The following is a 25,831-nucleotide window of genomic DNA, read 5'->3' as shown; positions in this document are numbered from 1 at the left end:
CGCCTTTGTGTCCGCGGCCGCCCCCCCTTCCCCGCGGGCGGAGCGGAGCGGGGCGGGCCCGGCGGGGCGGGGTCGCGGCGCCCATAAGAAGGGGCCCTGGCCGCGGCCACCGCCCTTCTTCGCCGCGCTCCCCGGTCGTCCCGCTCCGCTCCCGGATTACAAAGCCCGCACCGCCGCCGCTATGAGCATCAGCACGAAAAACTCCTCGTACCGGCGCATGTTCGGCGGGGGCAGCCGCCCCAGCACCGGCACCCGGTACATCACGTCCAGCAGCCGGTACTCGCTGGGCAGCGCCCTGCGGCCCAGCAGCGCCCGGTACGTGTCCGCCTCGCCCGGCGGCGTGTACGCCACCAAGACGACGTCGGTGCGGCTGCGGAGCAGCATGCCGCCCATGCGGCTCCACGACTCCGTGGACTTCTCCCTGGCCGACGCCATCAACACGGAGTTCAAGGCGAACCGCACCAACGAGAAGGTTGAGCTGCAGGAGCTTAATGACCGCTTCGCCAACTACATCGACAAGGTGCGCTTTCTGGAGCAGCAAAACAAGATCTTGCTGGCCGAGCTGGAGCAGCTCAAGGGCAAGGGCACGTCCCGCCTGGGCGACCTCTACGAGGAGGAGATGCGGGAGCTGCGGCGACAGGTGGACCAGCTCACCAACGACAAGGCACGGGTGGAAGTGGAGCGGGACAACCTCGCCGACGACATCATGCGGCTGCGGGAGAAGTGAGTGCCTGGGGAAGGCGGGTTCGGGCTGCCGCCGCCTCCCGCTGCCTCCCCGCTGCTCTGTCCCTTGGCGCGGGGGCAGCCCCTGAGCATCCCGAGCGGTACCGGGCGGGCGGGAGGCTGGGCGGGGGGATGTGGGGGTCCCCCGCTCCCTCTTCACCGCCGACTTGTCCCTTCTAGGTTGCAAGAGGAGATGCTTCAGAGGGAGGAGGCCGAGAACACCCTGCAGTCCTTCAGACAGGTTAGCGGTCGTGGAGGAGGGAGGGGCCCGAGGCGGTGGTGGCCGTGCCTGGGGCGGAGGGTGGGAGTGCCGGAGTTTGCTTTCCTTGCACAAAGAGGTTCCGTCAGTTCTCACGCAAGCCCTCCGTGTTTTCTTTAGAGGGATGCTGCACTCCGAGGGGAGGGGAGGCAAACTATTGTCCTGCTTTATCCAAGTCTAGCCCGTTTTACAAAAAACGCCCCAACGTGGAATCACTTTCCGATCCAATAAAAGTGAAAGGGGGCCATCTGCTCGCTTGGCTGAAGGGTATTAATGGTTTCTATGGGATTCACCGTGGAATGCAGATACAGGCATTACGGCAAGTGTGGTGGCAGCAGATTGAAATAATAGATCCCTTTGTGTTGGAGGGGAGGGTGCAGTGGGCTGCATTCTTACTAAATGTGTAATGGTGCGGGAATATTTCTAGGGAAATGTGTCTGTTATGGGCCAGTTTTTGTACAAAACAGAACTCCTTTTCGATGAATCACTGGTCAGTGCATTACTGGGCAACAGTTTCAAATTTAAGGGTTTTCATGTGGGTGTTGTCTGCTGACAAGAAGTAGACGGTAAATTCCTTGGGGCGAGGTCACAGGATTGAGTTTGCCTCCTCTGGGTGTCCCTTAAGAACGTGGAATTTAATCCTCTGTAAAACAAAGATGCTAACCTCGGAAATAAGTAGTGTAAGAGTTTAGTCTTTGTAGGATGCTGTGATGTTATCCAGTCAAAGTAAATCTATGTGACAACCAGAAACAACTGTGCAAACAGCGTTCTAAAATTCTTAAGCTCAAGTTTTCACTTGTGCAAAACCGGCTTTCAACTTAGATTAAGCCTTGTTTGGACTAAGATATTTAGGAATGCGCCTTCTCAAAACAAGGTCTCTTCCCTAAAACTGATGGTGTAAAACAGCATTGCTAGCATTCTTTCAGACTGGAAGTGACTGCCCTTATCACCAGGCAGCTGGGTACAGGCTGACTTTGTCCCAGAGCTCTTTATAGGCATTAACAGAAGTCACTGTTCAGGAAATCAGCACTTGATTGTTAGTGTTTCCCTGGGAAAGGCTTTTGACTGCAGTATATTTACAGTCCTTGAAGGAGAGCAGGTGTGTTCAAGAGATAGTGTGGGGAAACTGAAACACCTACTCCCATTCAGAGCTTGGGAATTCAGTCTTCACTGGCATTCTGGGCACAGAAGTTTTAAAAAACAGTCTGAGATACTGCCTTAATTTAAGTTTCTGGGGTTTTTTTTGGTTTTTTGAGTGCTAAGACAATTTACTGTAGTGTGAAGTTCTGTGAAGGAGCCTTGAACTTAAGTTTTAGAGAACCTCATCTATTCTGATTCATTGCTGAATTCAATTGAAGGATCAATTGACTTAAGGTTGACTTTTACATGATCTTTCATATTTAATTGGTGTACTTTAGGCATGCCTGTATTTCAATCCAGTTGAATCTTATGAAGGCTCTGGGCTTTAAAGTGAGCTTGGCTTGGTGCACATACCCCACACTCATTATCCAGCTCTTCCCTGCCTTTGGAAAGGGGTCACTCAGGAGCTCAGCCTCCAACAGATGTGTGTGTGCAGGACAGTCAGAATTGGATCCATTTGACCTCATAAGCTGTAGCTTGTCCATAAGAAATGCAAATCATTGTCTATGGAAACTACACTAAATGCATTTATGACATAACTGGTGCCTGCTGGTGTGAAAATGAAATTAAATTCACAAAACACCAAAGGTGAAATATCCTGTTGAGCTTTCCATTTTAAAACAATGCACAGCTTTCTATTATATTTTTCCACTGGAAAGTTGTATAGATTTTGATCACTTCAGCAAGTGTTTTGCTGTTCTGATGTATCATCAAAGATACTTCTTAATTGATGGAGCAGTTGTGTACTTCAGTATTTTGTGCTGAGTGATGTGCTGTATAAAGTATATGTGAAAATTCAGTGAGGCCTTTCGTTTGGGGCAGGACAAGCATCACAGTGAGAAAGTTAATGCAGCTTTGCCAGCTGGTCTAGCAGCAAGGAATAGATCCTGAGCCCAACAGGTCAGGTCCTGGCTAACATGAGGTTTGTCTGAAGTAAACATGGATGCTCAACCCTGCAAAGTGTGTGGCTTGCATTGAAGAATCTCCTAGGATAAAATCAGCGTGTATTCCAACTGCATGTATCTATGACTTGTACTTGTTCGTTCAGGCTACAAGTAGCCAATTCATTTATGTAGTTCCACACATCTGGGAGCTACTGAAACACTGAATCTTAGTGATAGGGAATACATAATGATAGCATATGGTAAAGTACATACCCCATATAGTGTCTTCAGTTTAAATTGCTTTCAATTTACTACAGGGTCCTAAAATCTTGCAGCTATTCAGTTATTTTAAAAAAATAACCTTCAGGGTGAAGATTTCTGCAAAATCCTCTAAAAAATCTTTGGATGACTGGTCAGTTATGTAAACATGTTGGGTCATAGCCATGTAATTTTCTGCCAGAATTATCATGAGGGGTTTTGGAGGGAGGAGAACAAATTAATTAGGAAATTCTTTCCCTGAACTGAAAAACAGAGCTGATATGAACTGTGGGTATAAAACTGGAATTGATAGAAAAGTTATTGAATGATGCATGAAAGGGTTATTTTGCTGAATAAAGTAAACAGAATCATTCTTCTGGAGCAAGGACCTTACCCCAGAGTAGGAGTGATCCAAGGAAAGGCTTTCTAGGAGTCTAAAGAAAACACTCCTTATTTCAAAGATGCCGTAAAAAAGAGAGCTGCTGATTAGGAATGCTTATGCTTTGGGCAATCCAAAATAGCTTTAGAGTAAGCTGTGAGAACCTGATATGTTAATACCCTGTGAGCACAAACATGTGGCTGTATATGTAACTAGTGTGAAAGGAACAATCTTCCACTTTGCAAGCTAAATGCCTTACACATTCAAAATGTAAGAAGTTGCCAAATAATGTGTAGTTTTATGTTTTTTAACTAATTCAAGTTGTTCCCTTATAACATTCATGACGTATCTTCTGTTCTGCTCTAAATGAATTTTTGCTGTTGATTAAGACTATCTCTGTCCAGCAAAAGGTGGAGCCTTTGCCAGCAACTGCGAGGGTGTAGGCAATGATGAGTAGCTCAGTTTGTGTTTATGCTCACACCTTCTTTTTCTCAAGGGAGATCTGCTGACTTGCATTGTGAATACTGCAGTTCTTGTACATACCTCACCAACTTTACAAGTATACTTTAAAAATGTGGCCTGTGGACATAAGGGGCTCTGTGCTTGTTCACCAAGGAGTCCATAATTTAAGAGCCCACTAATAGACCTGACAGCACATGTGTTGCACTTTTAAACCCTACTGAAAAGGGTGGAAGTTTGCAAAGTGCAACTCTTTGCCAGTGTAGTCAAGCTAGAAGCATTCACTGCAGACTTCTGACTCAAGTATTTGAAGGATTTACACCTGCTATGATCTGTGTGCTCTTGATCATGCTTAGCAGCATGTCAGCAATGATACAATCAACAGACGTGGCATAGTTTTCAAAATCACAATAAAGGTGCATACCTAAAAGGTTTAAGGCTAAGGTAGGAGGTGGCAAAAAGGTTTATTACAGCTTTTGATTTCCTGTTGTCTTGCTGAAAAGTTCACATGTAGCATCAGCCTGTATGCTGCTGAACTTGCTGCAAGAGACTTCTCTCCATCAGTTTTGTAAGCTTATGAATTGTTCTTCTCTCTGGTCAGGATGTTGACAATGCCTCTCTGGCACGTCTTGATCTTGAGCGCAAAGTTGAGTCCCTGCAAGAGGAGATTGTGTTCTTGAAGAAACTTCATGATGAGGTAAGCTGACAGATGAGGTCTGTGTTCCGATGCAGACTGTCTAGCAAGGAAGCTCTTTGCTGGTTCTGTCCCAGAGTCCCCGCCTGTGTATGATCTGAGTGCTTTTGTGCAATAATGTTGAGTGTCTGCTTCTCTCTAAGGAAATCCGAGAATTGCAGGCCCAACTCCAGGAGCAGCACATCCAAATTGATATGGATGTTTCTAAGCCTGATCTTACTGCTGCCCTGCGTGATGTTCGCCAACAGTATGAAAGTGTTGCTGCTAAGAATCTTCAGGAAGCTGAGGAGTGGTACAAGTCCAAAGTAAGTAAAATGCATCAGGCACTGAAACTAATTCTGCTTAATTAGTTTAAATTAAACTTTCCTCTAGCACTTGCTGTTCCCTCTGTCTCTCTAAAGGACATGAACATAACCATGACACAAAGTCTTTTTTTAAATCCTAGTCTGGGAAGGGTACAACTTGAAAACATTTTGTGCCATAACTACAGCATCAAAGTAATGGGTGCACACTGGGAATCTTTCCTGTACTTGTACCTGAAAGCAGACATTGGATGAAATACTGGAGAAATTAGTGAAAAAATGGTGAAAAGATGGGAAATGTACAGGGCAGGAAAACAAGTATGAAAGCTAGCTATGAATTCTAATATAACATTCAGAAATAGAGAAGCACTTTAAGAGTAATACTAATATTTAAGCATTTCAGGTGCTAATCCTTGTAATACCTTCAGTTGTCCTCAACTGCTGTGTCTACAGTAGGTCTGTTTCACCGTTTCTGTTGAAGTGTTATGCTAACCAGACTGGGGTTTTCCAGTTTGCAGATCTCTCTGAAGCTGCTAACAGGAACAATGATGCCCTGCGCCAGGCCAAGCAGGAAGCCAATGAGTACCGCAGACAGATCCAGTCTCTCACCTGCGAAGTCGATGCTCTGAAGGGAAGCGTAAGTAGAAGACAGCAGTTGTTTTTCATTGCTGCTTTAAGCACTGCACTGCAGTTTAATTCTTAATTTGGATGTGAATGCTGGTAATCTGCCATGCAATTCAGCAGTATATTAATACTTTTTTTTGAAAAGAATGCTGTGGGCTCAATTTGTGTGTATGCACAACAGTACACTGCCGAGATTGATACACTGAATCAGTCTTACTTAAGCTGTGTACAATAAGTTCATTCTCGTGCTATAATATTCACTGTTTATTTAGTACTTTCTGAAAGTGTTTATGCCTTGTCTGTCAGGTACAGATAAAGTTGTAAAAAAAATCTGGAGAAGCAGTGAAAATTTTGCTGTTACTAAAACACGACTGCTTTAAAGACAGGCTTGAAATGGATACAAGTGTTTAGCAGACCTGCAAATCTACTGTACTAAGGACTGTCTGCATGTGTTGGGCTTACTGTAAAAGGGTGGCTTTGCCAGCTGGTACAATAAATATGTGGCGCACCTCAGATCACGCTGCAGAATAATTCTCCTTGAATTTGCAAAGGGAAGATAAGGAGATGACAAATTTGGGATGTATCTGGGCATTTTCAGAAAGGATGCTAATGTAACACTATTTTCTTTCTTTAAAATGTTGAGGGTCTCGAGGGTGGGGAAGAGCCACTGAACTGCAGCAATGCTTGATTTCACTGTTCTGTTCCAGAATGAGTCCCTGGAGCGCCAAATGCGTGAAATGGAGGAGAATTTTGCTCTTGAAGCTGCTAACTACCAAGACACTATTGGACGTCTGCAGGATGAGATTCAGAACATGAAGGAAGAAATGGCTCGCCATCTCCGCGAGTACCAGGACCTGCTGAATGTAAAGATGGCTCTTGATATTGAAATTGCCACCTACAGAAAACTGCTGGAGGGTGAAGAGAGCAGGTAATTACATGTAAACACTTTTCGAAAGCCAGAAATTACTAGAAGATACTTTATGCCTATATCTGATTTTATCAATTTCCTATTTCCTTCAGGATTAACATGCCTATTCCAACCTTTGCTGCTTTGAACCTGAGAGGTAAGCTGTTTCTGCTATTTCAGTTTAGGCAGTTGCTCTATCATTAGTATGAGGGCTCTGTATAGTTCCTTTTATGCTGGTTTTTGAACTTGTGTAAGTGCAGTTGTTGTGAATAGTCTTCATGGATGCAACTACAATATTTGCAGCTACTTAATCTTGGATGGTAGCAACTCTTTTGTTCCTGGACAAATTTTTAAATATTGGTACATAGCAAGTACTTAGTTTGGATACCTGCTGAAAGTACTTTAAGGAACACAGAAAAAAATGTAGAAGACCTGGCTTATTCATAGCAGGAGACTTCTTTGTATACTAAATTGGGATTCTGAAAGTAGACACTAAAATCTGTTACACCTCATTTCTTTGAGGAGGCACTTAATCCAGACTATTGGTAATACTACATCTTCTTCTGCAGAAACCAACATTGAGTCTCAGCCAATGGTTGACACTCACTCAAAGAGAACACTTCTAATTAAGACCGTCGAAACTAGAGATGGACAGGTTGGTGGTAACTTTAATTTTATTTCTATCACAGCTGGTAACCTTTAAATTCTTAAGTTTGCCTACTGCTTACTGCAGCTTTTATGTGGTAGTAAGTATTGAGTAAAACAGCAGCTGGCATTCCAAGCTGTGTGAACATACAGATATAGCAAGCAGGTTTCTCTGGGGAAAAAAAATCAAAATTCATCTGATAGTAAAACTTTTAAGTTGGTGACTGTTACCTGTGTATTGCTTATTTAAGTTCAGCTGAATTAGCAAATTCTCCATAGATTTCCTTAGGAAAACATATGACAGTAAACAGAGATACTTTACTTAGGATAAGATGCTGTTGTTGGTGTAAGTAAATAAAACATGAATGGTTTTTGTATGCTATTAACAAACTAGAATTTCTCATAAGTGAGAGCTGATGCCCACTTGTATACATTTTGGAACTGGATATTTCACTTGTAGCTCTTAAAAAACCCACAAAAATCTTCCTACTAAAACTTAATGCAACTGTTTCTGTTTTTCATTAGGTTATTAATGAAACTTCCCAGCATCATGATGACTTGGAGTAAAGCTGAAGTGAAGATGCATACTTACTAAAGGAGAAATTCTTACCAGCAAGATTGAAAAAGTTCATGTCTTAAAGGAAGAAACAGCTTTCAAGTGCCTTTCTGCAGTTTTTCCATGAGCGCAAGATGATTATGCTAGGAAATAGGTCTTAGATCTTGCAAACTGACTCTCCCTGAAGGATTAGCGTTTACAATGGAGTCTAGTTTACAAATAGCAATATCTTGTGCTGCAATACTGTTTTTAAGTATCTGAATTCAATAAAACTGCTTTTCCAGCACCATATGAGCAACCTGTCGCTACTTCAATAAATCTTTGGAAAATGGCTCTTGATGTGTTCTAATTTGTTAAATTTCATGACTTTCTGGAAAGCCATAACAATATAATGCTGGAATTATTATACGGTTGACATCTTTAGTACTGGCTGTGTGGAATGCTGTTTTTTCAGTTTAACTAGATAAACTATCTTACTTATTTACTGCTTAGGTTTTGGAACCAATTAAAATGGATTATAACTGGCAGATGCATAATGTATTATGATATCACTTGAATAAAATATGATACTTCAAGCTAATAAATATTAATCTTTCTTCCATATACTAGTTAATGCAGTTACTAAATGTCAGAATGCCTGAAATACCTTAAAACTTGGTTTTAAAAAACAGTATTTGTGTAGCATATAAATAGTTCATGTGAGCCCTTATCTCAGACAGCACCTTGCAAAGTTAACAGCTGACTTGGTGCATTAACTTATTTTTCCAGGAAAAACTAGTTCCCAAAGGCTTATTGGTATTATAGAAGCTACATGAAGGCTTTGGCTGGAGTGGGGGTTAGGAGAGGCTCACTTGCCCTTTTGCTGACAATTCCAGTATTTAAACCTCTTTTAAAGCAGGATAGCCACCATGCTTGGTGTTCCTATTCTGCTGAACATCAGGTGGTGAATACAGCAGAATGGGAACAAGGAAGTTCCACTCTGCCGTGCCACAGTCTTCCAGGAGGCAGTAGTGAAAGTTGATGTCCTCTTAAGTTTTCTTCTGCATAGCAACATACTTCTCAAATTTAAAGACAAAGATCCACAGCAGAGCCCTGTGAAAGTAGCTACTGTGTTCTGCATTACTTCTGCAAAGTCTTCCTGTAAGCTTTTACTGAGGTACAGATATTCTGGAATGAGGAGCTGCAACCTGAAATTTTTCAGTTAATATAATAGCATTCAGGGTAAGGGTAAAACTTCCATGTTGTATAGCTATGCTAGCATTTGGGAATTGATCTCTAAGAAAAACTGACTGTTACCTCCATGTGACAGGGATGAAAACAATTTGCTCCTTTTCCATCCTTATCCTTACCTGTGCTCAAGCATGTGGCTAACTGGATGCAGTGTAGGTATGGGGGCGGGCAGCAGGAGGCTGCTTTTCTCATCCCAGTTACTGGCAGCACCAGGTTAGGAGTCTTGCAGCCAGGATACTAAAGAGGGAGGTGGACAATGCTTGGGATGTGCTGGAACCCTCTGCAGCTCCAACACACAGGTGCTTTATGTGCTGTCCAAGAGAAAAGTCCTGCAGCAGGTCCAGTATTTGTTCTGGTGACTCCCTTCATGTGAAAAGGGACAGAAGTGACGTTGAGGAGGGTGCCTGGACCCAAGCCTCAGCCACAGCTTTTGCCTCAGCAAAGCAGAACAGATTCAACCTGGTCTGCCATATGGTGGGTAGGATAGTCTCACTAGGAACTGAGAGTGAACCCAGCCTTTTTCATGTTGCAGAGATTACAGACACCAGGTTTTCTACTACCTTTCAACATCCAGACTGCTTAAAAAAAAACACAAATGAGCTTTCATGGGAAGTGTTTTCTGTGATAATAACAGCTCTGGGCATGTGTAATACCTAATTTTGAGGACTTTATAGGCATGAGTGTCAACAACTTTTCAGGACAAGTGGAATAAGGGGCTGATGTCCTGCCTGTTGCAGACTACTCCAGTCTTTCTCTGGATCTAGTGATTGAAAAAGTTGAGCCAATGCTAAATATCATTTCTTGTCCCTAAAGCAATGACAGAGCCCTGGCTGGTAGCACTGTCAGTCTATGGGTAGGGGAGGGTGGCTCTGTGGGCAGAGACCCACAGCACAGTGTGCTTTTTGAAATGCACATTGATGTCTGGAGTTGTGATAGTCTTTCAGATATTGCTTCCACTCTGCTACCAGCTACCTGGCTCAGTGTTTTCTCTTGTCTTTGATTACTTCTCTCAGTAGATAAAAGAAGTGCCTGTATCAAGCACTGACTCAGCAAAGGAGTTATTCCTGGCTCTTCAGTGTTTAGGGTTACTCAGAACACAGAGAAGCATGTGGCAGAGCTCTGAGTCCTGAGAATAAATAGAAAAATAAATATAAATAAATAAACCTAGTTGCTAAGGGGATAAGAAAACTGCAGGAAACCTCAAAAACCTGCACCCCTGTGAGAGCAAGATCACCCTCGTGGAAATGAGAGTGGACAGTGACTGTGTAAACTTCTGTGTTTGATCTAGGGCACCAGCTTTATGCTCATATATAATTACTGAAAGCTGCTTAGTGCTGAGCCAGCAGCTGACCTCAGAACTGTATTTCACATCCTAATAACTGCAGGCAGGAGCTGCACCAAGTGGGGCAGCCCCCATCGATGGCCAGGCACTCGTCCTGCCCCACAAAGCTGTTCCCATGAGCTTACATAGGGAGGGCCTCCAAATATGTAAGCTGTTCCCACAGTAAATAATAATAATCCTCCAGATGGCTGAGAAGCCTCATGTTTAGTTTGTTTTGCCTCATGTAGCTAGAACCTTGTTTTCCTTTTTTTTTTTCATAATCTTGCAAAACACAGAAACTGTTAGCAGAGACTCCATAGTCCGAGCCCCTGGGAACATGTAGCTAATGCAGTTCTTCTGCCATCCAGTCAGTCTGCTTTAGTACACAGCACATCTACCCACCCTCCCTCCCTCCCTCCCTTCCTCCCTCCCTCCCTCCCTCCCTCTTTCTTTTTATTTCTTTCTTTCTTGTTCTTTTTGCTTATTTTTATTTTTCCCTCTCCTCTCCTCTCCTCTCCTCTCCTCTCCTCTCCTCTCCTCTCCTCTCCTCTCCTCTCCTCTCCTCTCCTCTCCTCTCCTCTCCTCTCCTCTCCTCTCCTCTCCTCTCCTCTCCTCTCCTCTCCTCTCCTCTCCTCTCCTCTCCTCTCCTCTCCTCTCCTCTCCTCTCCTCTCCTCTCCTCTCCTCTCCTCTCCTCTCCCTAATATTTCATTGTTGAACACACTTGTCTGGCTCACAGAGCTCGCAGTTCTGTCCCAGCCGAGGCTCTTCCTCTCCCTGTGGCAGCTCTTTTCTGTTGTTACATCAGTAAATGAATCTGGTGCTTTCACTGATGCCACACTGCGCTGGGTGGGAGCATCTGCATTTTTTTAACTGCATGGAGGAAATACCTACAAGACTGCTCTGAGGCTCTGACTGTTCAGCTGTGAGGTGACATTCTCAGGACTCTTTGGCTGAAGCCTGCTGAGAGCATGGTGGAATGCCACCCACCATGGTGGTGGGGGCTGGCCTGGCTGGGCCTCAGGCTGCAGGGTGCTGCCCCACAGACTGGAAAAGCCACAAAAGCATCCGAGGAACCTTCAGAAAACTGCTGATAGGAAATCACTCATCCCAGCCTGTTGGGAAACTTCCCAACTGGGGTTTGGGCCAAATCCCACCAGTCCAGGCCCAGCACCAGTGATTAGAGCACTTCCAGGGCTCTTATTCTAAGTCCTGTCTGCAGGTGCAAGGTCCCACACGTAACTGGGCACTTTCATACTGGTCTGTTTTCCCATTAGTCAGTAATTTAAACATATCTTGTAAGTTCTCATCACCTTTAGGTACCCATGGGGCATGGACACACTTGTGGATGACATCCCAGGGCAGTCACCAAGGTCCCAATGGTGCATGGAGATCATGTCCTGCTGGAGCACACCTAGTGTTGGGAGGGACCTGCTCCTGGCCAGGACTTGCTTATGCCAGCTGCTGGAAGGGAAGGCATCCAGAGGATATAAATTCCTATGTTTGGAGAGGATGAACAGTAGAGTGGCTGGATAGAGAATGTTGCTAGTGCCCTAAGAAGTACTGGAGATTTTAATTATAAAATCCTTCCACAAGGGAAGGGAAGTCTGGATATTGCCAAAAATTTTAAAGTAATTTACAGAGAATAGACTGTTCTGATAGACATTTACTTGAGTGCAGTTACCCATGCAGAACTAAGAAGTGCCCAAAATAAAAATACATCTTCAGTATTCATTTGGTCTCTTCATGCTCATGCATAAATCCTGTGGATTTGAGTTTCAGGTTCACGGACCTTGTCTTATTGAGTGCACACACCCAACAGCACTTCAGTTATCACTACTGCTCACTGCTAGAGCATTTCAGATCTCCTGCATTTGTGTTTCCTGAGTTTATCTGCTTCCAAGAGTCTAAATTTTTAATTTCCTCTAGAGTACCCTCTGCTGTTCTTCATGGTCCTTTGCAACACCCCTGCAGGAAGTGAGGTATGGTGAGCCCTGTTTGAAACGCAGGGAAGGAGCACAGCAGTCAAGATCAGAAGTGGAAGCCAAGCTCAGGCTGGGAAGGTGCTTAGCACTGTGTACTTTTAAGGCACTTACTGACTCAGGTGCAGGTATTTTTCCAGTCTACATTGCAGATGAAGTCCCCACACAATGAAGCTCACACAGTATGGGGTACCAATGTAAAGCACAATACAAGTGAAATTCTCAGCTTCATCCAGGAAAGCCATAGAACAAACAGGGGAAAATCTGTGTCACCAACAGGGTAGAGTGACCTTAGTGTGAGGCTCTTTTCCGGTCCCTATCGGGCATTCCAGGCTCCCTCCTGCACCGAGGGCAGCGGTGCCCAGGCTGGCACAGCCCCTCCCAGCCCGGTGCAAGGCCATCCCCAGGCCCCCGAGCCGGCCCGGGGGGAAAGTTCCTTGTGGGCTTCCGACCGCAGCAACCAAACTCATTCTGCCGGAAAGGGCAAGTCCAAAGCAGCCGCATCCCTGCAGCGGTGTCGCGGTTGCCCGTAGCCGCCGTTCGGGCGGTTCTTTCCCGCAGATGCACGGCCGGTGTCTCCCCGCGGCGGGCGGCGCGAACTGCAGCGCCGGAGAGCTGATGCTCTCTCCAGGAACTGCCCCAAAGTTATCCTCTGCTACTGTCAGTGAGACAGGAAGATGTCTCAGACAAGACAGACAGCATATAAATACATTTGCATGATGGAGAGGGGTGGTGGGTTGATCTTGGCCAGCAGCCAAGCGCCTGCAGAAATGCTTGCTTGTCCTTGTCACTTCCAGTGAGATGTGGGATAGAAAAGGAAAAACCAAAGTAAGAAAATTGGTGAGTGGAGATTAATAGGTGAAGAAAAAAGTGGGGGAAAACTCCAGGAAAAATAAAGGTAATCATACACTATGTCCCACAACCAGACAGAGGCCCACCTGGTCTCAGAACAATAACCACCTTGGAAGCCTTCTTCCTTTATTTCAGTCTTTATTGCTGATGCCTGAGCTGACTGAACATGACATTGTATAGTACGGAATATCCCATTGGCCAATTCAGGTAATTTGTCCCAACTGTGCTCCTTCCCAGTGTCTTTCCTACCCTCAGCCAGACTTGTTGATGGGTCAGAGTGGGAAACAGAGAAAGGCTTGATGCCTTGCAAGCACTGTTCAGTCAAAGCATGAGTGCACCATCAACACTGCTGTAGTCACACATCCTAAGCACAGCACCCCCAGGGCTGCTGTGAAGACATGAACTCCATCTGGGCCAGACTCGGTCAAGAATCTTGCAGAAATTCAGATGGGAGCGTGTGTCTTTGTACCTGGTCATACACAAGATCTGAGAATGACCCAGATTCAAAGTCCGTGTTTTCCAGCTTAAGGGGAGACCTACCAACTTAAGACTCCTTACAGAGTTTATGGGTGTCCAAGAAATGTATGAGCTAGAAGATCTCTGCCCTTTGATGCAATCAGCTTTATAATACATAGAAAAGTGAGTCCTATGGAGAGGTTTTGCTGTCTGAAGCACTCCATGTGCAGACCAGGTTTCCATTCCCACCTCTAGCTGTTGTTTAAATACCACGAGCATAAATTGGCTCCCACCTACTGTATACCGTTGCAACTATATTTTGAAAGATTCTTTTGCAAATTAGAGATGTTAATTGCAAATTGTTAATTTCAGCTTCAGCAGTCAACTTCTTTGATGGTGCTTGCTGGAGTGCATGACAGGTTTGCTGCCCAACTTTTCCTCTCAGTTCTTAATGCCCTACAGCTGGGTGTCTGTGGAAGTGTGTTTCTGCCCCACACAAAGTACTTTCCCTGATCCTTTAGGCTAAAAAATACTGGACTGTAATCTAGGAGGGGTCTGGAATGGGAAATTCTTGTGTTGGTAGGGTATGCTTCTATCATGGCCAAATCCTGTTCAGTATTCAGTTACTCTCAAAATGAAAAAGCTTTTTCTTATATGTTAACAGAATTTCTTGTTTTTCGTTTCATGCCCAGTGCCTCTAGCCCTCCTCCTGGACACCACTGAGGAAAGCCTAGCTTTGTCTTTAGTAGTCCTGCCACCAGGTATTTTTGTGATGTAAATTGATGTGATCCCCCTATTCTCCAGGCCAAAGACTCACATCTCTCTCAGCCTCCTCTACTCATATTTCAGTTACACCAAGCTCATCATTGTCCTCATGGTCCTTGGCTCAGTCTGTTCCTGTACATTCATTTCTCTCTTGTACTGGGAGAATTGGACACGGCATTGCAGAGAGTCTCACCACGGCTGTGCAGAAGGGAAGGATCACCTCTTCCAGAAAACTTACCTTTATCATATCAAATTATACTGACTAGTCATAAAAAGGATCCATAGAAAGTGGTGGCCTGGCAGATGGTGGGAAAGTAAGGGCCAGAGCTCTGCAGCAACATAAGAAAAGACATTTCGGGTCAGGCCAGTGATCTGCCTGGCCTCCTACAGAGCTTCCTGGGAAAAGGGGCACAAGAAACAGGGCTTCAATTCCTGGAATGGCCTTTATTTTAAATAAAATAGAAATTCAGGGGCTTTTTGAGCCAGTGGCTTTATCCAGACCATTGATGAAGTTGTCTGACTTGATTTGAGTAGTTTTATATTTTTAGTTTCTAACAGAGTGTATGTCATAATATAACAGTATACCAGGGAAGAACATTGCTTTTTGATTATTTTATCTTTATTGTCTGATCATTTTGTTGACTTTTCAAGAATTCTTGTGTTATGAAACCTGTTAGATAATCATCCTGTGCTCAACCCCCTCCATGTTATCCCTCATTTGACAGATTTCCCTTCCCTGCAAGTGTTCAAGGACAGATTGGATGGGGCTCTGAGCACCTGGTCTAGTGATAGGAGTCCCTACCCACAGCAGGGAGATTGAAACAAGATGATCTTTAAGGTCCCTTCCAACCCAAAACATTCTGTGTGTCTGAGATTTTCTACTCACTCTCCTCCAGCACATTTGCATGTTTCAACATCTCTAGTGCCTCTCATCAGGAAGTCATCCTGTAACCATAATAATCCTCATCACTCATTCTAGTTCTGCTATGATGTCTTTAAATAAAAAGGTGACTAAGAACATGTGAGCTTCAAAACATATGCATTGGAGCAGTACAGAGTGACATAATGAGAACTCCTGTTTTGTGCTCAAAGTAAGTAAAAATACCCTAGCTACTTTTTGATCACTGCTCAGTACCGGGCTGATGTTTTCAGAATGTTATCCAAAGTGACTCAAAGATCTGTTTCCTAAGGACAAACAGCTATTTTCCCCCCTACTTTGGCGTCACTGACATTAAATTTTCATTCCCTGTTTGATCACCCAGTTATCTAGGAACACAATACTCTTCTGCACCTTTGAGCTCAGCATTAACATTGATTGCCCTTTTTCCTTTTGTCAATCTGCTGGACAGCCTTGGCTATGTCCCTGGGGAATGTATTGAATGGTAAAGTCCAATGTATGAATACCCATAGCAGGCCACTGACAGTTAAGGTTCTCCATTATTTCTGTCATTTCTGCCCTCTAGCTTAAAACTGGGAGAACATGATCTTTTTGTCTCTTAGAAATCTGAAGTTACTTAAAATTTTTTGACAAAATCCTCCATCTGCACCACCCTTACGCACAAAGCTTGTATATTCCTACAGATGTTTCCACCACATCCATGAAGTGTGACTTCCCTGGGAAAAAATGTGTGTGGAATCCTGCCCAGCACAGCTGCTTTCACAGTTCCTCCTGATCTTTCCAAGTAAAAACACTAGCATTATTGCTCTCTAGATTTCAGCATCACCCTCTCTTTTTGAGTCTGAAGTTATACCAACCATTGTCCATTCCTCTGACACCAGATGCATTGCAGTTCACAAATTAGCAGTTTCATGCTGAGCTGCTGCAGAGCTGCTTGATGCTTCCCATTCTGCCTTCTTCTTATCTGTCAATGTATGGATTTGTTTCAAAACCTTTTCAGTTTGAGATTGTTCTTCATCTGTCTCAGGGGGCTCCTTCACCTTTCCCTTAATGAGCTGCATTCATCTAAGCTTTTTCTTATTTTTGCTGAGTAATACTTCTACTTGACTACCTCTCTTGAAGCTGCACTGAATTTCTAGCAGATATGATGGTTTGGATGTGTCTGAAAGTGTTTTTTATTAGCAACTTGCCACTTGAACAGGTACTTGATCCATATAATTAGAGATCTCTTTTTCAACTGCCAGATTTTCCAGTGTTTCCCATTTGGACATGACTTCTGTCAGAGTCTAGTAGTTCCTTTCACTGTCCTTTTAAACTTAGGTGGTGCTTTTTTGTGGATTTTCCTTTTCATTTCCTTTTCCTTTTCCTTTTCCTTTTCCTTTTCCTTTTCCTTTTCCTTTTCCTTTTCCTTTTCCTTTTCCTTTTCCTTTTCCTTTTCCTTTTCCTTTTCCTTTTCCTTTTCCTTTTCCTCTTTCTGGAAGGCTTTTGGGCAGTTCTCAGTTTAATATGTTGCCACGGTTTTACCTCAGCTGGTAACTAAGTGTCACACAGTCACTTACTTGCTCTCTGCTCCCTCACCTGTGGTGGGATGAGGAGATGAATCAGATAAAGTAAAACCCAGGAACTGAGATGAGAGCAGTTTAATGAATTAGATAAAGTATTACTACTACTAATAATAATAATAATAATTACAGCAAAAAATTGAGAATTACAAAAAGAAAAAGAGAGAGGATTAAAACCCAGGAGAAAAAGGTGCTATACAATTTCTCACCACCTGCTGACTGATGCCCAGTCCATCCCTGAGTTGAGCTCTGCCCCTCTAGGTCAACTCCCCCCAGTTAATATCCTGAGCATGAGGTTCTGTGTGTAGAATATCCCTTTGGCCAGTTTCATCAGTTGTCCTGGCTCTTCTCTGTCCCAGCTATCTGCTCATTTTCAGAGCAAGATACACTGAGAAGTCCTTGGCTCAGTGCAAGCACTACCCAGCAACCAAAACATCAGTGTGTTGTCAACATTATTCCCATCCTGAATCCAAAACGCTGCACTGTACCAGATACTAGGGAGAAAATGAACTTTATTCCCACATGAAACCAGGACTTAAAGTGTCTCAAAAAAGATCTTTGTGTCTAATCAGCATTTTCATTTTTCTGGCTTCTAAGGTTTGTTGTGTTTGTTTGTTTGTTTGTTTGTTTTGTTGGGTTTTTTTTTGTGTGTGTGTGTGTACATCATGCAGCTGCTATATCTACCACTAACCTCCCCACTTTCCTCACAGGCTGTAAATGTCTTGTCTCTCTCTGTCCTTTGAAAGATATGTTTTCAGCTTTTCAGCTCTTTAACCCATAACTCTCTATCTGCCTTTTCCTCTGTAGGTAGTAGAGCTCATGTGTACTTAACTGAATTTGGAGCAATTGCTTTGAACTTCACATCATCTCTTTCAGACATGAAGAAAAGCTTTCAGATGCAAGTTTGTCACTTTACCCCAATTTGATTAGATGGACTAATAAAACATAGGACTTCTATCCACAGACTTTGATTCATTGTCATCAGGTTTACAAGCACTGTAGATACTCCCCACATGGGCTGACAGGGAATGACTTAACCACCATGGACTGTCCCACCTCCCCCAGCCAGGGAACAGGGAAGGCTGTGGTGGAATGACAGAAGGAGCAGCCCCAGCCCAAGGTATCAGGCACCTCCATGGGGAAGGAAGTGCCTGATGTAGACTGTGTCTACTCTGATCAGGAAGAAAAAGTAGATGAGGCCTTTGACAGCCTGCCATTCTCTGGCTCTGATCTTCACAGCGGACTGTAACCATACCAATATCTGGTGGAGGAAGAGCACAGCCCTGGGGGTTCCTGGAGATCATTGATGAAACCATCCAGACCCAAGTGATAGAGGAGCCAGCAGGGAGAGGTGCTCTGTTGGACCTCATGCTTATAAAGAAGGGAAGGCTCCCTGAGGATGTGAGAGTCAATGCTGCCTTGACTGCAGTGACCAAGAGATGGTCAAGTTCAGTATCCTGAGAGGAGACAGCAGGGCAAAGACCAAATCCCAACACTGGCCTTTAGGAGAGAAGACTTTGTTTCTTCTGGGATCCCCTTGAAAGAGTCCCCTGGGATAAAAGCTTAAAGGGAAGAGAGGTCCAGGAAAGCTGGTTGATATTTAACAATCAGTTTCCTTATGCTTAAGAACAATCCCTCCAAAAGATGGGAAAAATGCAAAATGGGAAAGAAAAAATGTCGGGGCCTGTGTGGATTGTTAAGGAGTTCCTGGAAAAACTCAGACCTCAAAATGAAGTATACAGAAAGTAGAATTAGGGTCAGGTAACCTGTGATAAATGTAGAGACACCTTTTGAGCAAACAGACACAGTTAGGAAAGAGTCAAAGCTTCCAGAATTTACTCTGGCAAGGAATGTCAAGAGCAGCAAGAAAAGCTTCCATAAGGGGCAAAAAGAAGACTACTGAAATTGTGCACCTACAGCTGAAAGGGGCAAGTGTTCTGGTAATGCAGGACATGGACAATGCTTCTTCACCTCAGCTTTTGCTAAAAAGACAAAATTCAGGAATCCCCAGAGACCAGCATGAAAGATTGGAGTGAGAAAGTTATACTTTGGTGGAAGAGAATCAGGTCAGAGAACACTTAAACAAACTGGACATACATAAACACCTGAGCCCCACTGAGTGCTGAGGGAGGTGGCTGATGTCGTTGTAAGGCCACCTTCAGTCTTTCCTTCCCTTGCTTCTGATGGTTCTCATACTTCCATGCAAAACAACAGTCATTGCAGGCTTCTCACAACAGATCAGGGTCCCTTATAATGCATATCATCAGCCTCCAGCTGGAGAGTTGCACTTAACTGCTTCAGACTTAGTTGATGTTTAAGGTAAGGCATGGGTAAAATTCTACATGAATAAATTCTGCATTCTGTGGTCTGACTGTTATAAGAAGGAGAAGCAGAGGTGGTAGAAGTGCTGAAGGATGAGAAAAGACAGATTTATATAAAGGTTATAAAGGGTTAGAAAACCACTGTTTTATGCATGAAACAAAACAAAGTATTGAACTGGTCTCCTACCTTTGTTCAAGCTCCTTTCCATGCACACAAAGCAATTTCAAATAGAGGATTTGCTTTTCACCTCTTAAATATTATTTCTGTTCATCCAAGAAGCCCTTCCCCAAATGCACTGTATATCACTGGGGACCTGCTCTACACTCCAAATGTTTTTTTCATGTAATAAATACTTGACATTTAGAAAAATTGCTTCTAAATTTACACAGTGCAGAGCTCACAGTTTGAGATTACCCTCTAAGCACCCTGAAGCACCAGGCGCATATGTAAATATCTTTGCAAATAGATTCTCATTTATTAGTTTTGCAAGAGTATTTTCAGTTCTTGGAGATGGGTGATTACTACAGGACAAAATAAGCACTCTGGTTTAAAATTAATAGTAAGAAAATGGGGGAGAAATGCTGATCAAATTACATTCTCTCCCTGATGTTTTTATGTTTCCTATCTTTGTAATTTAAATTTCATAATAATAGCACTGTATGTCTAAACTGTCCACTTGTGCTTTATGTCATAGCCAACCAAGAACAGACCTGTGTGAGAAACATCAGCAAGAGATAAATTGCCATTTTCAGGGGCAGGAAGTACTGTCTGTCTGCAGGTCATGCATCATCTCCATCATACAGGACATTAATAGACTTCAAGAGGTACTATCTAGTCCCATAACACTGCTGGGAGATGACCAAGCATTACTGTCCCCATTTCAGAGAGGGAATAATATAGGACTAAGTGCTTTGCCATAGAAAAAGCCAGGGATCGCTGTCTACTCCCACTACTTACAAACTGAAAAGTTCCCTACAAAGGTATCCTTCCATCTGATCTGCAATGTCTCACTTCATTTCCAGGTGTGTGGAAAGTGAGAAAAGATCCATGATGGCCATGAATTGCTTGGCACCTGTTCTCACTACCACCTGTGAAGGGTGCCTGTGCTGCACAGGCCAGAGTACTGATGCAATTAATGCTGCCATGCAAGGATACAACTTTAACCAGTAAGTAAGGTGATATTTTCATTTACTTTTGCTGCCAAAACCTTATACCTCTTGTTCAAGCTGTCTCTCTGCTGCTGGGGGCAGGGCATAACAGCACAGTGATAGATGGGATAAAGGGCCTGTTTCTGACTGCAATAAGCAGCCCAGATGGTTACCCTGGGACAGGCTGGATAGGCCAGGCTTTTCTTCAGTACAGACCAAGCCTTAGCAGCCAAAATTACAAGGGACCAAGGATCCTTGGACATGTGTTTGGAACTCTTGAGCCCAGGGCCTTCAGCTCAGAGGGTGCCTGTGTTTTCACATGGAGTCTGTGAGTCAGTAGCAATGATACCCCTGATGATTCCAGACTTTTGTTTTGGTCTAGGTGTGCCAGAACTTTGTTTTTTGTCCAAGTTAACACTTTAGTGAAGCTAAAGTAGTTTGACACTTTTTCTGACAAATGACCGCTGAAGCCATGTGGAACATATTGAGGAAGGGGGTGTGGGGAGTGTCCTTGTTAGCACAAAATCATGGGTTCACTGCTGCTTACCTCTTCTCTGAGTGTGGGTATTCAGATTCAATGAATACTGCCCAGTCAAGCTTCATGACTTTCTCTTTGTAGAGTTGTGTCACAGAGAACTGGCCTCCAGGTTACTGTTGCTTACCTCCAGGTTCTGGCACCATCAGGAAGATCTCCATGACTCCCAAAGTCCCTCAGACTCACAGTTACTTTATGCCTTGCTAATGAATTTATCCAAGTGAAACAGTGAAAATCCCTAAGTGAAAGCTGTTTGACTTGCACTGCTAGATTGACAAACTAAGCTAAAGCCAAAGTACAATCGGATTAAACCACTTTTAATGTGTCTATTCAGGGCTGCACAGCAGTTGGAGCACACAAATCCAATACTGACTTCAGCAGTGAACATTTGATAAAGAGCTTTTGCATTCTGATTAACTTTTTTTGTGACTGTGAAAATTGTTTTAGAGGTCAAAGAAATTAAATTTACTGGTTTGTTAATCACAAAGGTTAATCTATACCTATTCTTTTCCAGAGAATCCTTATCAACCTGATCTCATATGCTGTCTCTAAGGGATATTATATAGTCTGCTACTCAGCTACTATTTCCCTGCTCATGAGGTGTAATGCCACAGGGTGATGATCAGGCCTCAGTCAAATCATGGCTGTGTATGAATAAAGAAGGTGGTTGCTCAGTTTGGGGTTGCACCTGCATTTCACCCACTCCCTTAGGGTGAAACACTGAATGTGATGGCTCAGCTACTCTACACTCCCTCCATAAACCAGGGAATCTAGGACTCACCACAAGCTAATTTAGACACCTAAAAGAAGCCATTCTATTGTACTCTACTTCTCTCAATGACCATATGTTCTGGCCACAGTGGTAACTTTGAACTGTAGTGATGACACTTGCAGTCAGTTCCATGGAACCACCTTTGGTGTTAAAATGCATCTACTGCAGTTCACTGCTAGACTGTACAGCACTGAACTCTTAACTGAGCCACACTCCCCTTTCTTTTTCTTTTCTCCTAGTCTGAGGTCACTTTGCAGTGATCTTTCATCTCAGCTGATCTCTTGCTGTCTGACTTTTGAAATTAATATCCTCAGCAAATCATTCAGCTCCTGCAGAGCACATACAACACAATCAGTATAATTACTTCATGTCATACCTCAGTTGTCACTTCACTTTAATGGACTGCAAGTAAGATGAACTTGAAAAGTGCTCTAAGTTAATGTTCTTATAGTTTCTGTTTTAAACTCTTCTGAAAGATGTTAAATGTATTCACAAAAAGAGATTTCATCCTAGAAATTATTATCTGTATTATAGCACAGCAAATAGGGCCAAGAGAGTTCAGAACTCTATGATCCAGACACTGTTGAAAAAATATTCAATGCAGATAGGGAAAGTGTAGGACAACATGGGACTGATCTAGTAAATGTAGGTGTTTATTATGTAGAAATTTATATATAAAGTAGAACTCTGACTATGAAGGAGCCTCCTGTACTTAAGGATCATGGAGCTTGGCATAAAAGCCTTCCTGCCTTGAACTGGAGAGTGTGGACGGTGAGATGAGTCTTGGGCTATTTCCTGTTATCTCGCTCAGCTTTAGAGCAAGGAGAGATGCCCATCTGCCTCCCACTCTTGCCCATTCTGTGCTTCAACATGTTTGGCTTTTAAAAACAGTTATTTTACATCAGCATTTGATGGAGAACTGTGAATTCAATGTCAGAGTACTGCAATCTTCCATTTTAGGTCACTCCCTTTACCACTTTTAATAATCACACCTCCTCATTCTTCCTTCATAACCTTTCTCCATGATATATCACACAAAAGCCTATCCACAGTATCTTAAACCTTGTCTCTTACTCATCTACTCCAATGCCTTAGAGAACATAATTGTCTTTTTTTTTTGATCTAGCCTTGAAACCTCTCCTGTAAATGTAGAAACTTTTTTTTTTTTTCTTACGAAAACAAACTAATTTAAAATCCAGCTAGAGAAGAGTTCTTTTGCTTCTCTTTTATGTCATAATCCAACTTCAGGACATTTACTGAGGCAGCATGCCACCACCCACCTCAACTCCTTCCTCTGCTACAGGTGACTGAGACCATTCCCACCTTCCAGGCAGGAAGCTGAGGGTGAGGTTGGTAGCAGCCCAGGGGCAGGAGCTGTGGCCATGTGTGGGACTCAGATTCAGTCAAAGAAAGAAATTGAGAGTTTCTAACCAGGCAAAAGGCCTGGGAAAGAGCTGGAAAAAATGTAAATAATTCTTTATCTCTCTTGTTTTCACACTATTTATAGTTAAGTTCTATCACTGTGCGTCAAGCACTTTGCACCAATGCTTTAAGTTGTTTTCACTTCAGAACCAATGGAGTTGGTCCTCACAAAGCTCTCTGTAAAAGAGCAGTGCATTTTGAATAAATCGGAGTTTCACTCTCATGCAGCCTTCTGGTCAGAGTCTTCTCATTCCCAGACTGCCTCGACAGCGACATCCAAGCTCTGTGCACACACAGTAGGAGACTGCAGCCCACTCCTGGTGTCCTGCTTTGGTTCACAAAAGTTTCTGCATATTACTCAAGAGAAACTGTCAGTATTAAAGGGGCAGGTAAAACTGAGGGACCTTTACTGAGTGATTTTACTTTAAAACTCTACACATAATACGAGAGCAATTTTTGTGCTTACAAAGATTAAAAGCTAGACAAAAAGAACCAATGTCCCTGCAGGGCTGGATTTACACAAGCACCACTCTGCTTAAAATTCAGTCAATATTTTTGCCTTAACAGTCTCTCAAATTACCTAATAAAAGTAATTTCAAATATGAAAGTTATTCCATTTCTAATGCTTATATAATTTTCCCAGCACACCCAGCATTTCTTCCTCCGATGACAGCAGCAGTATGTGAGCTCCTGGACAAATTCAGCTTTGCTTCCCTGTGCTGTAGAAAACAGACAGCAGATTAAATTCAGTCCTCACTGGGGTCTCTTTCTTTTCATTTACATGATAAAATATCTGCAGTGCTATACTTAAGAACTAATGCTTTCATTATGGTATCTCCATTAACCATATAGTTCCATCTCTCAGTCTGCAGTGGCCACGAGACCTTAACATTCCTATTTAGTATTGATTTGCTCTGGTGCAGAGTGAGGATGACACAGACACTTGATACAGGATGGAAGAGGCAAGCTAAAACTCAGCCATGTATCTCAAAACTCAGGCACATTTAGTTACCAGAGCACAGGCATACTGGAATCCTTGAGAAGGAGGCAATCTCTCCTCACCTTTTAAAATGATCATGTCTTCCTCAGCACATTTGTGTATTTTTCCAGCTGCCAGTGGGGCTGTGGCTGTGATTCCAGATTCCCTAGCCCACTGCCATGGCTTTTAGCTTGCAGACTTTGGCCATGCTCTTCTTCTGGACTAAGCCAGCGTCCTCACGTTGTAAAATCTTTCCATGACATTTTTACCTAACAGAAGCAAGAGGAAAACCTAACCTGGTCTTGGACCACATAATTGCTCCTGGGAACATTCCTTCTAAAGCCCTTCTAGCACCAGTGACCCAGTGTTTCCCACAGCAGGAGTGCCACCTTGGTGGCAGATGCCCTGCTCAAGGAGCATGGTTTGAGCTTGGTGTGATCCAGAGGTACAAGGACTGCAGGACAGGCACAACCTCAGTGCACAACCACCTCCCTCCCATTCTCCTCTTGTCCAGCCGACTTTTCCCAGACTGCTCCCCTTCTAAACAGCAGGTAACAGCAAGGCAATGCTTTGTCTAGGGCTGTACTCAGTTATTCTGTACTTGGGCCAAGCAGTTGAAATCACCTGGCAGTACTGCTCTTTCAACATTTGGTTGTTCATAAATATTTGAGATGGCTAAGCTCAGTCTAAGACACTGTCCTCAGCAGAAATCACACTTCTGATTTAGAACCTGCTCTGATTATGGTAACACATATATGCCATTCCAGCTGCCAGCACAGGAAACAAAGGAAACCTGTTGGTTCTGATCTCATGTATTATGGGAAGGAGTTAGGTCACAAAGATCCAGATCTTAATCTTCAGGCAGAAGCCACTTGATGGTCCATAAGGCCAAATAAAAGCTTTCAGCTCTAAACCTCTGTTCTGTCTGCAATAAAATTTGGCAATTGCAGTTCAGTCCCTAGAGGGCCCTAAAGGATAATAGTCTTCCTCACAAAACAGCTGCATGTACATATTTGACCTGATTTATAGAGGTAGTCAGCTTCTATTTGGAGAAGTCACTATAAGTGGCACAGAAGTTCTATGACTGCCTTCTGCCCAAAAGTAAAAAGTAAATACTTGGAGGGAAAATTCTTTCTCTGAACTCTATCTGTTTGAAATTCATTCACTACAAGTATCTTTGTATATGACCAAAACCTATATTAAGAAAAAATCCCAAAATAAGTGACTAAAATATGCATAGTAATCTACTAGATACACATCTATCAGACATGTACTCGTGGTCAGTATTTTGTATAAAAAAACTTTTGCATCTGTTGTTTAAACATTTTCTATTCATCATTGTTTTCAAAATGTTTAGTTATCTTTAGAGATAGTTTTCAAATTTAACAGATGGTAACAATTGTGTTTTCTTGTTTGGCTCCTTTCCATGTCTGATGTTTCTTCAATAGACAATTTTTGAAAGTATTTCACACCATTAGAAGTAACAAAAGAAGATGGTTAACTGTGTTGCCATTCAAGGACAGAAAAGACTGAAATCACTTGAAGGTACCAGTGCCCCATTCCCCTATACTTGCCTTTAAGCACAGCTTGCTTTTTTCCTTGCACAATTTTAAGGAACTGTCCACGTTTCTACTGTCAGTTGCTAATACTGTTGTAGAGGATTCAGACTAATGCATTTTATATGCTGCTGCCTCAGGAGACATATTTTTGGTTGTTTAGTCTCAGGAATTCACAAAAGAAAAAAAAAAACACACCACAA

The 25,831-nt window shown here is 43.2% G+C and overlaps 1 protein-coding gene across 1 annotated transcript; it reads left to right on the top strand.

Moving 5' to 3' along the window:
• The first annotated feature begins 111 nt into the window (after positions 1 to 111).
• On the top strand, positions 112 to 8,163 carry VIM (vimentin). The gene is made up of 9 exons (XM_021551747.4): positions 112 to 723; positions 904 to 964; positions 4,704 to 4,799; positions 4,940 to 5,101; positions 5,610 to 5,735; positions 6,430 to 6,650; positions 6,743 to 6,786; positions 7,199 to 7,284; positions 7,800 to 8,163. The coding sequence occupies exons 1-9, from the start codon at positions 182 to 184 to the stop codon at positions 7,839 to 7,841; spliced, it is 1,380 nt and encodes a 459-aa protein (XP_021407422.1). The 5' UTR covers positions 112 to 181; the 3' UTR covers positions 7,842 to 8,163.
• The last annotated feature ends 17,668 nt before the right edge of the window (positions 8,164 to 25,831 follow it).

The sequence above is a fragment of the Lonchura striata genome, chromosome 2 (genome assembly GCF_050655825.1).
Source record: "Lonchura striata isolate lonStrDom1 chromosome 2, ASM5065582v1, whole genome shotgun sequence".
Lineage (NCBI taxonomy): Eukaryota > Metazoa > Chordata > Aves > Passeriformes > Estrildidae > Lonchura > Lonchura striata.
The sequence above is the reverse complement of the archived record's forward strand: the minus strand, read 5'-3'. Positions and strand labels throughout refer to the sequence as shown.

Bases quoted from the DNA above. Each gene is read 5' to 3' on its own strand.
- VIM (XM_021551747.4), top strand. From the start codon at position 182: ATGAGCATCAGCACGAAAAACTCCTCGTACCGGCGCATGTTCGGCGGG. The intron at 724-903 runs GTGAGTGCCTGG...TGTCCCTTCTAG, and splicing joins ATCATGCGGCTGCGGGAGAA to GTTGCAAGAGGAGATGCTTC. The intron at 6,651-6,742 runs GTAATTACATGT...TATTTCCTTCAG, and splicing joins CTGGAGGGTGAAGAGAGCAG to GATTAACATGCCTATTCCAA.